General features: G+C 40.9%; 1 protein-coding gene across 1 annotated transcript in view; it reads left to right on the forward strand.

The window, feature by feature from the left end:
• The window catches only part of LOC126249763 (serine proteinase stubble-like), a 398895-nt gene that overhangs the window by 136795 nt on the left and 246516 nt on the right, over nt 1-15584 (forward strand). The window contains exon 3 of the mRNA XM_049951453.1: nt 7483-7629. Within this exon, the coding sequence (XP_049807410.1) occupies nt 7483-7629 (147 nt within the window). The remainder of the gene's footprint in view (nt 1-7482; nt 7630-15584) is intronic.

The raw sequence follows: 15584 nt of genomic DNA on the forward strand, positions 1-15584 counted from the left end.
TAGCGATCCCAAATAGATGAACAGTACTCAAAAATCGGGCGAACAATCGCCTTATAAGCCACTTCTTTCGTGGATGAGTTACATTTCCTTAAGATTCATCAGATTAATCTGAGTGTAGTGTCTGCTTTTCCCACTGTCTGTTTTATGTGGTCATTCCACTTAAGGTCGCTCTAGATAGTTACGCCTACATATTTTACGGCAGACGCTGTCTCCAGCTGTTTCTCATCAACAGTGTAGCTGTACAGTAGTGGATTTCTTTTCCTCTGTATGCGCAGTATGTTACATTTATTTACTTTCAGGGTCAACTGCCAGAGCCTGCACAATTCATCAATTCTCTGCAGGTCGTTCTGCAAATTCGTGCGTTGCTAGTTGCCTTCACGAAATCAGCTAGTCGCCGAAAGGAGCCTAGGATGTCCTCAGAACACAAGCGGCGGGAGTCATTTCGTGCCGACATGTGCCATTACATGCAGCCGGTTGCACCCAGTACGCTCTATAGCCGCCGGCAGGGTTTCCTCCATATCACTGATGAGACCTCTCGGTAAACATACCGAATGCACACTGGAATTCTTTCCCGCCTTGCCTGCTATCTCGCTGAGGGGCTCCATCACCCGCCTAACACTGGAGCTCCCAATGACAAACATATCCACCCTTTGTACTTGTCCGGACTGGGCAGGAAAATCGACTGCTGGCCCAACAGGAGAGGCATCCCGTGCTGGCTCAATGTTATCATCAACACTGGGTATCACGTCATACCTATTGCTAAGAGGTAGGGAGACAGCCGCACGGACTGCTCTGCCACCCACTCTGGAGTAAGGGCGGACCGGTCAGATGTTGCGCATCGGAAGCCGCAGTGACGTCTGCGTCACCAGGGGATTCCAGTGGCACCAAAGTTGTCGCAGGTCTCGTCACTGGCGTCCCGACGTCACCGCAACTTTGAGCATTAGCTATAAACTTGTCGACGGTAGCCACCGCAGCTTCCAGCTGTTTACGGACAGCAGCCAACTCTCCTTGTGCCCGATCACAACAAGCACAGTCCCTAGCCATATTTTACTGTATATACAATATATATAAGGTCTCAAATGGCGATACTGAGTTTGAAATGTATACAAAATATACCAAAGGAGAATAAAGTAACTCTAAAAGTTACTGTGCAGATTTCTCACTGTACTCTGAGACCGCAAGCTATTAAACAGAAATAAATTTCTCTACAGAAGTTGATGTAATTACAGAGACCTGTTATTAATAATTCTATTTACCGAAAAGTTACTCCACGAGATAAATATTCAAACTAGAAGGCACTGATCGAAATTGTATGCTGTGTACGAGCACAAAATTAAAACTTAGTGGCGTGACGGAGTTTCTGTCGACGGAAAAATTTACACTAGGAAGCTGCCCCACACAAGGATATTCACAAGACTTACGCAAGACCTATGACCTCGCTGTTTGGTCCCTTTCCCCAAATAAACGAACCAACTTACGCAAAAACAAAAACTACGGTTAATTTTCTAACCACTAGTCTACACAGTAAAATACACACGTATAGATCACTTCTTTGCAGAAGCACGTGAAAAAAAGTCTAAGTTAATTTACTGTTTATCAGACAAGTGCTGCTGCTGCTGCTGCTGCTGCTGCTGCGCGTCCTCTCGGCTCGGCGGCTGCTGCGACACTGAATACAGGGTGGTCCCGAATTCATGGTACAAACTTTAATGGTAGGTACAGGACATTGTAACAAGGATTTATTGTATAGGAATGTATAGTCGCAGGTGACGCGGTGAGGCGTAAACAGGGGAAAGAGAAATGGAGTGATCGGTTGGTGTCACTGCCGGTAGAGGGCAGTAGATGAACATGATGTATCGCAGTAGGGACAAGCGCCATTCACAATTGTGCTGCCGTAGACGATGGGTGACTTTACGTATGCAGAAAAAGCAGACATGCATTACATGTACGGCCGTGCAAATGGTAACGCCAGAGCTGCGTTACGAATGTATCGCGCGGAGTATCCTAATCGACGAATGCCGGATCATAGAATTTTTCAACGGTTACATCGTCAACTTTGTGAAACAGGTACGTTCGACGTCAACAGACATGACGCTGGTCGATTAAGAGCTGTACGCACTCCACGACTGGAAGAACGCATCTTGAACATAGTGGCTGATAGACCCGAGTCAAGCACAAGAACTGTTGCGCGTGACGTACATGTGAGTCATCAGACTGTATGCAGAGTGTTAAATGAAAATCGCTTACACCCCTTCCATTTTCAAAAAGTACAAGCATTGAATCCGGCAGATTATCCTCTTCGCGTGAACTTCTGCCAGTGGTTGTTGCAGCAATGTGCGTTGCAGCCGGATTTCGTAGGTCATGTGCTATTTACAGATGAAGCGACATTTTCACGCGAGGGTGTCTTTAATGCGCACAATTCCCATGTGTGGGCAACAGATAATCCACATGCAACGCGTCCACATGCGTATCAACAACGTTTCGGTATTAATGTGTGGGCTGGTATTGTGAACGACTTTTTGATTGGGCCATACTTACTACCCACGCGACTCTGTGGCGAAAGCTATCTTATTTTTCTGCAAGAAGTGTTACCAGAACTGCTGCAAGATGTTCCGCTCGCCATTCGTAACCGCATGTGGTTTCAGCACGATGGAGCGCCAGCACACTTCAGCACTGCTGTACGGAATTACCTGAATGCCACGTTTGGTGCTAGATGGATTGGGCGTGGTGGACCAGTCCCTTGGCCACCCCGATCTCCTGATTTCTCTTGCCTCGATTACTTTTTATGGGGACATCTTAAGAGCCTTGTTTATGAGACTCCAGTTGACTCAGATGAGGATCTCGTTGCTCGCATATCTGTAGCTGCTGCAGGTGTGCGTGAAATACCAGGCATCTTTGAACGTGTACGCCAATCGCTGCACCGACGCTGTCAAGCATGTATCGCTCATGGTGGACGCAATTTTGAACACTTACTGTAAACATGACACTTGTCAACAACGATTTCAATAAAATCTTTCGTTTTCCTTTCGGCCGTTATTTCCCCTGTTTACGCCTCACCGCGTCACCTGGGACTATACATTCCTATACAATATATCCTTGTTACAATGTCCTGCACCTACCATTAAAGTTTGTACCATGAATTCGGGACCACCCTGTATATTTTGATAAGAAACATAGTGTGTCTGATGTCAACTTGTAATGTTAGTTAACATTTTGTTAGTGCTGCTGGCGTAAGCTCTTGTATCTGTGTCATTGAATGGGCGTGTGTACTGGCTTTCAAAGCTGCTCTGTGTACGGATGGTTGTCTCTGAGGTCTTCTTGGAAACCCATCGATTCATTTGCAAGGATGTACTTTCAGTAAGATGGGGCGCCAGCCCATTTCAGCATTGCTGTGACGAATCATCTCAGAGCCACCTCTGGAAATCGATGGATTGGATGAGGTGGTCCTGTGTTCTGGCCATCGAAGTCAGATGACCTAAATTGTCTGGATTTCTTCCTCTGGGAGGCATATGAAGTAGCTGGTGTACGACACTGCTTTGGGAACAGATCACCTCGCCGCTAGAATTGCTGTCGCTACTGGTACAGTTGCGGGCATGCCAGTTGTCTTCGAACTAACACGACAGTCAATGGTCCTACGATGTTCTGCATGCATATAGGACAGTGGTCGAGCTTTCGAGCAGTTCCTGTGAACGCCACTGCTGTAATTAGCATGCTAAACTACCTTACATGTGAATCGTACATAACATCAGACCATATGTACCATAACTAAATATATTTGTTTTGATGCGCTGTACCTCCTTTATTAATTTGCACCAACAGTTTCGGAACACCCTGTTCATGACTGTCGGAATAGTCACATAGTCACACAGCCATTGTAGTAGACTGTTCTTCTGAGCAGCAGAACAGGCTTTGGTGACATCGAGAAATCATGATTCCATCTACATTTCTGAAACTGAAAACTAATCAGTTTGTTCTCAAGTTATCGTCACTGATGTGATGAATTTAAACACTTCAATTTTTCTTGATATGCAAAAAATATGTCTGTACAGAAATACGATCTCCGGAAATACAAACTGGTAAAGAACAGTCAACTCGGAACGGTCTAACAATTGATGTTTCCAGTGATTATTGAAGCGTGTTCTTCGTCTCAAAATTAGAGAGTACCTGTATTATTAACCGACATTGCCGAAACCCGGATCCCAATATCGGTTGCAGGTTGCCTGTCTAACGGTTCCCAGGGATAACAGAAATTTGATTTTCGGAATTTCGCGTGATAATTGACCGAATTTAAAAATTTAGAATGTTGCTATAAGCTACTCGTTAAGCGGTATAATCTTATGTTAAAAGCTTAACACAATAAGACAAGTATTACAGTTAGGAACCGTGTATTTGTCTTTTGGCTGTGTAACTGACGACGCGCAAATACCCAAACTTCATTAATCCAGTATCTGGGAATGATAGCACACACAATTTCAAACTTTTACAAAACTTTTTCTCTCTGAGGCCTCCACAAAATGATGGAAGAAAAACAGTTTATCGCTTATTATATTTTAGCGGTTCGTTCTGTAAAACTTCACCATGAGACATGATGGTTTTAATTTATTACTTCTGTACTACCTTCTCCACTCTCGTTACAGTTTTCAGACAGTATCCACATAACGCTGAATGTACCTGCAAAATTATATCATCGTACGACTCATAATTCAAGAGATACGACGTCATAGAGATTTAGATGCGTGAAAAGCTAGCTTCTGCTTAATATAGAGCTCAGTGAAATTTCAGTGTCAGACATGACGTTTTAATTCATTACTTCTTTACTACTAATTCTATTCACAACACACTTTGTAGACAGTATCTACTCGTACATATATCACTGAATGCACCTGCAACATTATTTCATTGTACGATAGACATTTCAGGAGATATGACGTCATAAACATTGAGATGCGTGAGAAACTAGCTTTTCATTAAAATGGAGCGCAAATTACCCAGACTATATTCGTCCAGTGTTTGATAATGAGAGCACTTTGTGACTTCCAACATACTTTAAGCACAGTTTCAAAAACCTTCCCTAACTTTTTCTCGCTTATGTAACACATTAACCCTTTCAGACCCTCTGGTTACAATTCCATACATCAATTTTTACTGTGTCTTAGCTGCAACAGAAGTATTTTCTCCCAATATTAACCTGAGACACACATTTGTGAATGTTCAACCTTTTCATCGTGCTGAAGTGTTGCCAACTGAATCATTACGAAAATATCAGCAAATCAATGTAGCAGCGCGCAGCATCTCGTGACCACCAGAAAACATGGATGTGGTTGGTTTGTTATGTTCCACTGTATGAGTCAATATTGTTATTTTGCATGGTAATTATTGCATGATCATTTTACTATTTATTACAATACAGAAAATTTCGTAACTAGTCATGTAGTCAATAAAATGAAGCCAAGTGAGAAAAGTATGTCTTGAAAATGGGCGCATATTTCTCTACAAATCTTGCATCTAAAAGCATTAAAAACTCTTCTAAGAGCATTATCACATATTGAAAAATTTTCTAACCTCCAGAAAAAAAATCAAGTTTGAAAGAGTTAACTCATTTGTGAAGTAATCAGACCTTTGAAGCTATTTTATGCATAGGAGTTAGATTCTTGAAAGAATCGGGGGTTTACTGGTAAGTAATGCCACACCTTTATCTCAGGTAGAGGCTCGTGACTGTATCAACGAAATTATGTTTTAAAGTCGTTGTGAACTGCTTCTTCAGTTCGTACGGAAGTATCGACTAGAAATTATGAAACGGAAATATTGTCTTACGTATGCGTCCGGCTTGTGATCTATTAAATGAATAAGTACTGCGCTGAGATGTGATAGAAGTGCGACAGCGCAAATAAGTACCCTTGCTGGTTGTAACAAAAAAACAGAGGCAATTTCCATGTCAAGCATGCAATGACTTCCATTAAACTACAACCGTCCGAATCAGAAAATAAGGCAGTAAGTTACATCTAGTAATTACATTCGAGATCTACCGATCAGTTAACTGTTAACATCTACAAATTTTTTTTCCGTATAGGGGGCTATTAGTATCCATCAATAGCATGTTTGCATGGATAGTTTAGTGTGGTTTGAGAATATGAAAAGAAATCCTTTCACACGTTACCTTGCTGGACAAACGTGCCTTGTTATAACCATCGATGTCACTTATAACATCCTACAGTTCTTCAACTACAAAGAATTTCCTCAGTAGGCTTCTGAACAGGGCATATACAAAAAGTGTGACGGGAATAGCTTGGATTTCTGTTCAGCTTCACAGTTTGTGAGAGCTTAGTGAGGAATGGTCCTATCAACTGTGGGGTTCTTAAGAAAGGCAAATGCAAATGCCTCTCATCAGATAAAAAGTTTTCCGGAATACGTGCTGAATCGCCCGACTCTCACTGAGGCTATGAAATATTGTTAATGCTAGTGACTGACGAGAAGTGGCTGGTTTGAATCCTGAAAGTGGATGATTTTTGCTAGCACATTTTGGCAGACAAGAAGAATAGGGGAGCTGGTGAACACCAGATCCTGAGCACAAGACTATACACCAATATTCAAGTTATATTGAAATCTACTGCAGCGTCTTACAGAGAGAGTAGGTAAGGTTGGCAGTGATCCGTCAATCAGAAGGGACAGTCAGCTCTCTGGCTCTTATGCTATAGAGAAAAATATGCTATGTGATAGGAAAATGTTTTCTAAATTCATGAATAACAAAGAAGGATGTTAGGATTTATCACACATTTGCACACAGTCTGGTGATAAGTGACCGGCACCACCACCCACGTCTCTTCCACTGGCCAAATGCTGGTGATGAGAATCCCTCCAACACCAAGAATCGATCTGGAAGCCTTTGGGTGGAATGCCGTGCCTCTGGCGTACCGATCTGCTTACAGAGGCGATTTTCCTTAGACTAATAATTATTTAAAATGGAAATATCAGTCAGGATGACACATATCCTTTTGTCCTGAGAGACCGAAAAGCTATTTGGTAGTAAAATCATTTCTTATGCCTCCTACTTTTCCTGTTCTTCGTTCCTCTGAGCCACATCATTTAGCCATTCTTTTCCTCGCATGACTCTTAATGTTTCCACATAACATTTCATGAACAATCAGGTAATATACAGATGAATCATTGTAGCAGTCCGAAGATGCTGTCTTTTGTGAGGAGGCAGATTACGAAAAGTATATGAACAGACTGTTTTCAAATTGTATCATTTTATGCTTTATAAGATACTTAAGTACTAATGCTGCTTACAGTTTTAAAACATCTCTTAGCTGCCTTGCGTACAATGTGATTGAAAATCTTAAAGCAGAAGTTGTGCAGAAAGTGAATAACAAAGAATCATAGAATAAATGAAACAAAGAGGGAATCTCTAAGGAGTTTTGCTTTATGTTATCGTTTTCCTTTTCACGTGACAGTGCACGTGATACTGATTAAAATGTCTGATTTCAGAAGCAGCGGGCTCTCCGGGTCTTTCCGAGTTGTATCAGAAACTGCAGCTTTGGAACGCATCGACTCTGGCACGAGAAGATCTGGAAAAGATTACGGAAGAAGCCAGGACCCTTTCGATTAACGACACCAGGTTCTTCGAGGATCTATGTGAGTCTACATACACAACTATTTCATGAAAAGGTCGAGTCCATAGCTGTGAACAGGCGTTCGTCTCTGGGAAATTCTTTCCCTTTGTCTTTCTATTTTCAGGTATTATTTTATAATATATCCCGTGTTCTGTGTCAGATACATTTGTGTACTTCTTGTTATTATACTATCAGAACCCTCATATTACGAAGTATACCGACTATCAACATCACAGAGTAATTGCAGAGCTGAATGTTTTCAGGCTTACGTTTTGGTAACAGAAATTGATTTCAGAGATAGACCAGTAAAATTGAATTGACCGAGACGTGTGGAGCTGTGACTTTTACTAGAAAACTTTTTAATTTTGCTTTCTATTAACGCAAAAAATATGCGTCTGTCAGGAATAGTTTTATTCTCAATCGTGTCTGAAAATGAGAAATGAGCAAATTATTATCAGTCTAGAATATTCGAGTCGCTGACAGCAAATTCCTTCGTTCTCACCGAACTTTCGTTGTATTTATAACTTCTGTTTTTTTCGCTCGTACTGGCCTATGATCCTTAACTATTGAGGTATAGGTAATGCAAAGGAATTGTTTCTCTTTTTTTTTCTTTTTGCGAGCTGCACAGAAAGAAACTATGCATATAACTTATAGATAAAGGCTTCATTTCAACTTACTGGCAAAATAGTACCTGTCACAGATATTAAAGATGTGTGCTCGCACTGTCTTTTAGAACAGAGTATATTTTACAAAAAACTATAAAAACAAAACCTATTCGGTTAACGTAACCAAATTTAACAAGTACTACTCAATATTTGCAATAAATTACATTCCATTTCCTCACTTAATCAGCAGTTACCGATAGTATATAACTAAGCGAAATTAATAGTGATGTATATATGCAGACTGAAGTTATGACTGAACATTTGTACCAAGGCCGGAATTCGAACCCAAGTTTCCTGGTCACTAAACAGACCACTGTGCCAATCACGCAAAGTGGTTTTGCACAATTGCACAGACTATTCAAGCATGCCTCCATCCTCGATCCAAATTCCCATTCACTCCTGAGCCCACTTGGTATTTCCCCTAATCTCGAATAGCATTGCAGAGGCTCTTCAACTGAATTGGAATAGCACGTCAGCATCGAAAGAAATCTGGGATCCTGCCTGAAACTCGGGCATAGGTATCTTAATCGAATGAAACTCTATGGTCTCAGAGGCTTTTCATATCTTAAACATTTGTTATGTGTGCATACATTCGAATGTTCGAGTTTTTGATGGAATACCAGGTGAGCTGAGGCGTGAATGGGAATTTGGACAAGGAGGGAGGCGTGCTAGGATCGTCCGTGCAGTTGTGCAATGCCATTGTGCAAGGGTGGCGTAGTGGTCAGCGCATCTGCCTTAGTGAGCAAGAGACATGGGTTCGAATGGCTTGGTACTAATTTCGATTTTTCGCTTCAGTCTGGATATATGCATCACTTGAAAAGGTCTCTGAAGCCATAAAGTTTCATTTGAAATGAATAGTGTACGAACAGCATTTTCACTGATACACAAACGCCACTACGGCACTATTTGGAATGTTGCATCTCACAAAATTCATCTACTTGAAGTAATACTGCGTTCGCGTTAAGTGCTAGTAGTGAAATGTAAATGACTTCAGTGATGATGTGTGAAATTTACTGTAGGCTGTTCCGAACGAATCGTGAATGTACTGATCATACAACAGGCCGAGAAACGATATTGGAATACGAAAACTTAGAACGAGCTTAACATGGCCATATCTGAGATCATGATGTAAGATGTCCTGCTGCTTGATAACCAATCATTTCGATAATTCAGTCGTCGGTTATAATATATATGCCGCCTTGTGCAAAATGTCCATCACATAGCCAAGGCCTAGCAAATCTTAAAGTAGTTCCTAAGGAAATGTTTAAACGATTTCCTTCTTTTTTTGTCAACAACACAGATCTGAGTTTCGTAATTATCAGGATATTCAGGATATGCATCTTGTTTGACTGGTAAGAGAGAGTGCTATGTTAAATATGTTTCAAAATAATGCTGGGGAAACGCAAACTGTCCCTCTAACAAAATGATATTTTGAGACACGCTGTTGCTTCCCGGTTTTCAATTGAATGAAGATCAATAGAGAAAAGAGCAAACTCGCTGCTTGAAAGTCCGTTATTGAGTAATTAAGTGTCAGGCATGCGGCAGAGTTGCATTCGACACTTGAAGAGGTGGTTCAGCTGCGTAGCTGGAGAGGTTCTATTTTTACTTGCTTAGTAAATAAAGCTGCTTTTTCCTGCTGCTAGTTACTTTATTTATCCCTACATCTACATCTACATCTACATGACTACTCTGCAATTCACATTTAAGTGCTTGGCAGAGGGTTCGTCGAACCACAATCATATTCCCTCTCTACCATTCCACTCCCGAACAGCGCGCGGGAAAAACGAACACCTAAACCTTTCTGTTCGAGCTCTGATTTCTCTTATTTTATTTTGATGATCATTCATACCTATGTAGGTTGGGCTCAACAAAATATTTTCGCATTCGAAAGAGAAAGTTGGTGACTGAAATTTCGTATTTTGAGACACGCTGTTGCTTCCCGGTTTTAAATTGAATACGAAAATTGAATACGCAAATTCGCCTTCTCCTGTTCTAAGGCGTCATCAGTGGGATCTATAACGATACAGTTTTGTTAGTTATAGATTATCTAACAGTTCACTTCGCGATTTTTTGTAAAAAAAGTAATTACTTACAATTTTCTGATCTGCGTTTCCTCACATGTGGTCCGGAGGTCGCGCTACCACTTTTATCACTGCCATATAATCACATCTTTGTGTTCTCGCCTTGTGTTTGTGATTATATGGCAGCGATAGAAGTGGTAGTGCGGCCTCCAGACCAGATGTGAGGAAACGCATATCAGCAAATCGTAAGTAATGAATTTTTTTTTACAAAAATCGCTAAGTGAACTGTTTGATAATCTATAACTAACAAAACTGTATCGTTATAGATCCCACTGATGATGCCTTAGAACAGCAGAAGGCGAAACGAAGTAACTAGCAGCAGGAAAAAGCAGTTTTATTTACTAAACAAGTATTTATATTTTGCTCCGGAGGATGGCCACACAAACAAACTTGTAGGTTCTACTTTGTTTGCACACGCTGGCAATTTCCAATAAAATAGACTTAACTGAGTTTCTTAAGTGTAGATGTTTAGAATATATAGTTGTGATGAGTGCATGAGGTATGCGATGTTGATCATAATGGCAGAGGAGAGAGAAAGTGAAACATAGCGACGTAACACAGCCTGATCTTCTAGATTAGAATCCAAGGGACTGCGGAACTCTGATTACCATCAACACTGTCTCACGATCTCTCTCCATGAAATAATGACCACATTATGGTGATCAAAATGTCATTCACCATCAGCACTGGAACCGTCTGAGGGAGGTTAGATTAGATTAGATTAGATTAATACTAGTTCCATGGATCATGAATACGATATTTCGTAATGATGTGGAACGAGTCGAATTTTCCAATACATGACATAATTAGGTTAATTTAACAACATACTTAAGTTAATATAACAACTTTATTTTATTGTGTTTTTTTGTTTTTCTTTATTTTTTATTTTTATTTTTTTAATTTTTTAAAATATTTTTTTGTTTTTTTTTCTTAATTTATATCTAAAAATTCCTCTATGGAGTAGAAGGAGTTGTCATTCAGAAATTCTTTTAATTTCTTCTTAAATACTTGTTGGTTATCTGTCAGACTTTTGATACTATTTGGTAAGTGACCAAAGACTTTAGTGTCAGTATAATTCACCCCTTTCTGTGCCAAAGTTAGATTTAATCTTGAATAGTGAAGATCATCCTTTCTCCTAGTATTGTAGTTATGCACACTGCTATTACTTTTGAATTGGGTTTGATTGTTAATAACAAATTTCATAAGAGAGTATATATACTGAGAAGCTACTGTGAATATCCCTAGATCCTTAAATAAATGTCTGCAGGATGATCTTGGGTGGACTCCAGCTATTATTCTGATTACACGCTTTTGTGCAATAAATACTTTATTCCTCAGTGATGAATTACCCCAAAATATGATGCCATATGAAAGCAATGAGTGAAAATAGGCGTAGTAAGCTAATTTACTAAGATGTTTATCACCAAAATTTGCAATGACCCTTATTGCATAAGTAGCTGAACTCAAACGTTTCAGCAGATCATCAATGTGTTTCTTCGAATTTAATCTCTCATCAATGGACACACCTAAAAATTTGCAATATTCTACCTTAGCTATATGCTTCTGATTAAGGTCTATATTTATTAATGGCGTCATATCATTCACTGTACGGAACTGTATGTACTGTGTCTTATCAAAATTCAGTGAGAGTCCGTTTACAAGGAACCACTTAGTAATTTTCTGAAAGACAGTATTGACAATTTCATCAGTTAATTCTTGTTTGTCAGGTGTGATTACTATACTTGTATCATCAGCAAAGAGAACTAACTTTGCCTCTTCATGAATATAGAATGGCAAGTCATTAATATATAATAAGAACAACAAAGGACCCAAGACTGACCCTTGTGGAACCCCATTCTTGATAGTTCCCCAGTTTGAGGAATGTGCTGATCTTTGCATGTTACGAGAACTACTTATTTCTACTTTCTGCACTCTTCCAGTTAGGTACGAATTAAACCATTTGTGCACTGTCCCACTCATGCCACAATACTTGAGCTTGTCTAGCAGAATTTCATGATTTACACAATCAAAAGCCTTTGAGAGATCACAAAAAATCCCAATGGGTGGTGTTCGTTTATTCAGATCATTCAAAATTTGACTGGTGAAAGCATATATGGCATTTTCTGTTGAAAAACCTTTCTGGAAACCAAACTGACATTTTGTTAGTACTTCATTTTTACAGATATGTGAAGCTACTCTTGAATACATTACTTTCTCAAAAATTTTGGATAAAGCTGTTAGAAGGGAGATTGGACAGTAATTGTTGACATCAGATCTATCCCCCTTTTTATGCAAAGGTATAACAATAGCATATTTCAGTCTATCAGGGAAAATGCCCTGTTCCAGAGAGCTATTACACAGTTGGCTGAGAATCTTACTTATCTGTTGAGAACAAGCTTTTAGTATTTTGCTGGAAATGCCATCAATTCCATGTGAGTTTTTGCTTTTAAGCAAGTTTATTATTTTCCTAATTTCAGAGGGAGAAGTGGGTGAGATTTCAATTGTATCAAATTGCATAGGTATGGCCTCTTCCATTAACAGCCTAGCATCTTCTAATGAACACCTGGATCCTACTATATCCACAACATTTAGAAAATGATTATTAAAAATATTTTCAACTTCTGACTTTTTGTTCGTAAAGTTTTCATTCAATTTGATGGTAATACTGTCTTCCTCTGCTCTTGGTTGACCTGTTTCTCTTTTAATAATATTCCAAATTGTTTTAATTTTATTATCAGAGTTGCTGATTTCAGACATGATACACATACTCCTGGATTTTTTAATAACTTTTCTTAATATAACACAGTAGTTTTTATAATTTTTTATAGTTTCTGGGTCACTACTCTTTCTTGCTGTCAGATACATTTCCCTTTTCTGGTTACAAGATATTTTTATACCCTTAGTAAGCCATGGTTTGTTACAAGGTTTCTTACGAGTATACACTCCTGGAAATGGAAAAAAGAACACATTGACACCGGTGTGTCAGACCCACCATACTTGCTCCGGACACTGCGAGAAGGCTGTACAAGCAATGATCACACGCACGGCACAGCGGACACACCAGGAACCGCGGTGTTGGCCGTCGAATGGCGCTAGCTGCGCAGCATTTGTGCACCGCCGCCGTCAGTGTCAGCCAGTTTGCCGTGGCATACGGAGCTCCATCGCAGTCTTTAACACTGGTAGCATGCCGCGACAGCGTGGACGTGAACCGTATGTGCAGTTGACGCACTTTGAGCGAGGGCGTATAGTGGGCATGCGGGAGGCCGGGTGGACGTACCGCCGAATTGCTCAACACGTGGGGCGTGAGGTCTCCACAGTACATCGATGTTGTCGCCAGTGGTCGGCGGAAGGTGCACGTGCCCGTCGACCTGGGACCGGACCGCAGCGACGCACGGATGCACGCCAAGACCGTAGGATCCTATGCAGTGCCGTAGGGGACCGCACCGCCACTTCCCAGCAAATTAGGGACACTGTTGCTCCTGGGGTATCGGCGAGGACCATTCGCAACCGTCTCCATGAAGCTGGGCTACGGTCCCGCACACCGTTAGGCCGTCTTCCGCTCACGCCCCAACATCGTGCAGCCCGCCTCCAGTGGTGTCGCGACAGGCGTGAATGGAGGGACGAATGGAGACGTGTCGTCTTCAGCGATGAGAGTCGCTTCTGCCTTGGTGCCAATGATGGTCGTATGCGTGTTTGGCGCCGTGCAGGTGAGCGCCACAATCAGGACTGCATACGACCGAGGCACACAGGGCCAACACCCGGCATCATGGTGTGGGGAGCGATCTCCTACACTGGCCGTACACCACTGGTGATCGTCGAGGGGACACTGAATAGTGCACGGTACATCCAAACCGTCATCGAACCCATCGTTCTACCCTTCCTAGACCGTCAAGGGAACTTGCTGTTCCAACAGGACAATGCACGTCCGCATGTATCCCGTGCCACCCAACGTGCTCTAGAAGGTGTAAGTCAACTACCCTGGCCAGCAAGATCTCCGGATCTGTCCCCCATTGAGCATGTTTGGGACTGGATGAAGCGTCGTCTCACGCGGTCTGCACGTCCAGCACGAACGCTGGTCCAACTGAGGCGCCAGGTGGAAATGGCATGGCAAGCCGTTCCACAGGACTACATCCAGCATCTCTACGATCGTCTCCATGGGAGAATAGCAGCCTGCATTGCTGCGAAAGGTGGATATACACTGTACTAGTGCCGACATTGTGCATGCTCTGTTGCCTGTGTCTATGTACCTGTGGTTCTGTCAGTGTGATCATGTGATGTATCTGACCCCAGGAATGTGTCAATAAAGTTTCCCCTTCCTGGGACAATGAATTCACGGTGTTCTTATTTCAATTTCCAAGAGTGTATTTAACTATTTTCTTGGGGAAGCAGTTTTCAAATGCATTTACAAAAATGTCATGAAATAAGTTATATTTTAAATTGGCATCAGGTTCACGGTACACCTCATCCCAGTCTAACTGCTGTAGGCTTTCCCTGAAATTTGCAATTGTTAAATCGTTGACTGAACGTACTACTTTGGAGGACTTTTTAGTATTGCTGAATGGAGCTATGTCATATATTGTAACTAGCTGTGCACCATGATCAGAAAGACCATTCTCAACAGGCTGAGCATTTTTCTGGTTAAACTTATTTTGGTCTGTAAAGAAGTTATCTATCAGTGAGCTGCTATCCTTTACCACCCGAGTAGGAAAATCAATAATGGGTGTCAAATTGAAAGAACCGAGTAATACTTCAAGGTCATTTTTCCTATTACCCTCTTTCAGAGAATCTACATTGAAGTCCCCACAAATAATAATTTGCTTCCCCCTGTCTGACAGATAGCACAACAAGGAGTCCAAATTTTTCAGAAATAGATGAAAATTTCCTGATGGGGACCTATATACAGTTACAATTATAAATGTGCCTTTGTTTAATTTAAGCTCACAGGCACATGCTTCTATATGTTTCTCTACACAAAACTTTTTTGCTTCTATACTTTTTGCACAATGATAACTTTTGACATATATGGCAACTCCTCCTTTCTCCATATTTTCTCTCATTACATGTGCAGAGAGCTTATATCCACTTACATTTACCTTATCCATATCAGTAACAATGTGATGCTCAGACAGGCATAGTATATCTATTTCATTCTCAGCTTCTAAATCTTCTAAACAAACCAGAAGCTCATCTACTTTATTCTTTAAACTCCCAATATTTTGATGAAATATACT

The sequence above is a fragment of the Schistocerca nitens genome, chromosome 3 (assembly GCF_023898315.1).
Source record: "Schistocerca nitens isolate TAMUIC-IGC-003100 chromosome 3, iqSchNite1.1, whole genome shotgun sequence".
Classification (NCBI taxonomy): domain Eukaryota; kingdom Metazoa; phylum Arthropoda; class Insecta; order Orthoptera; family Acrididae; genus Schistocerca; species Schistocerca nitens.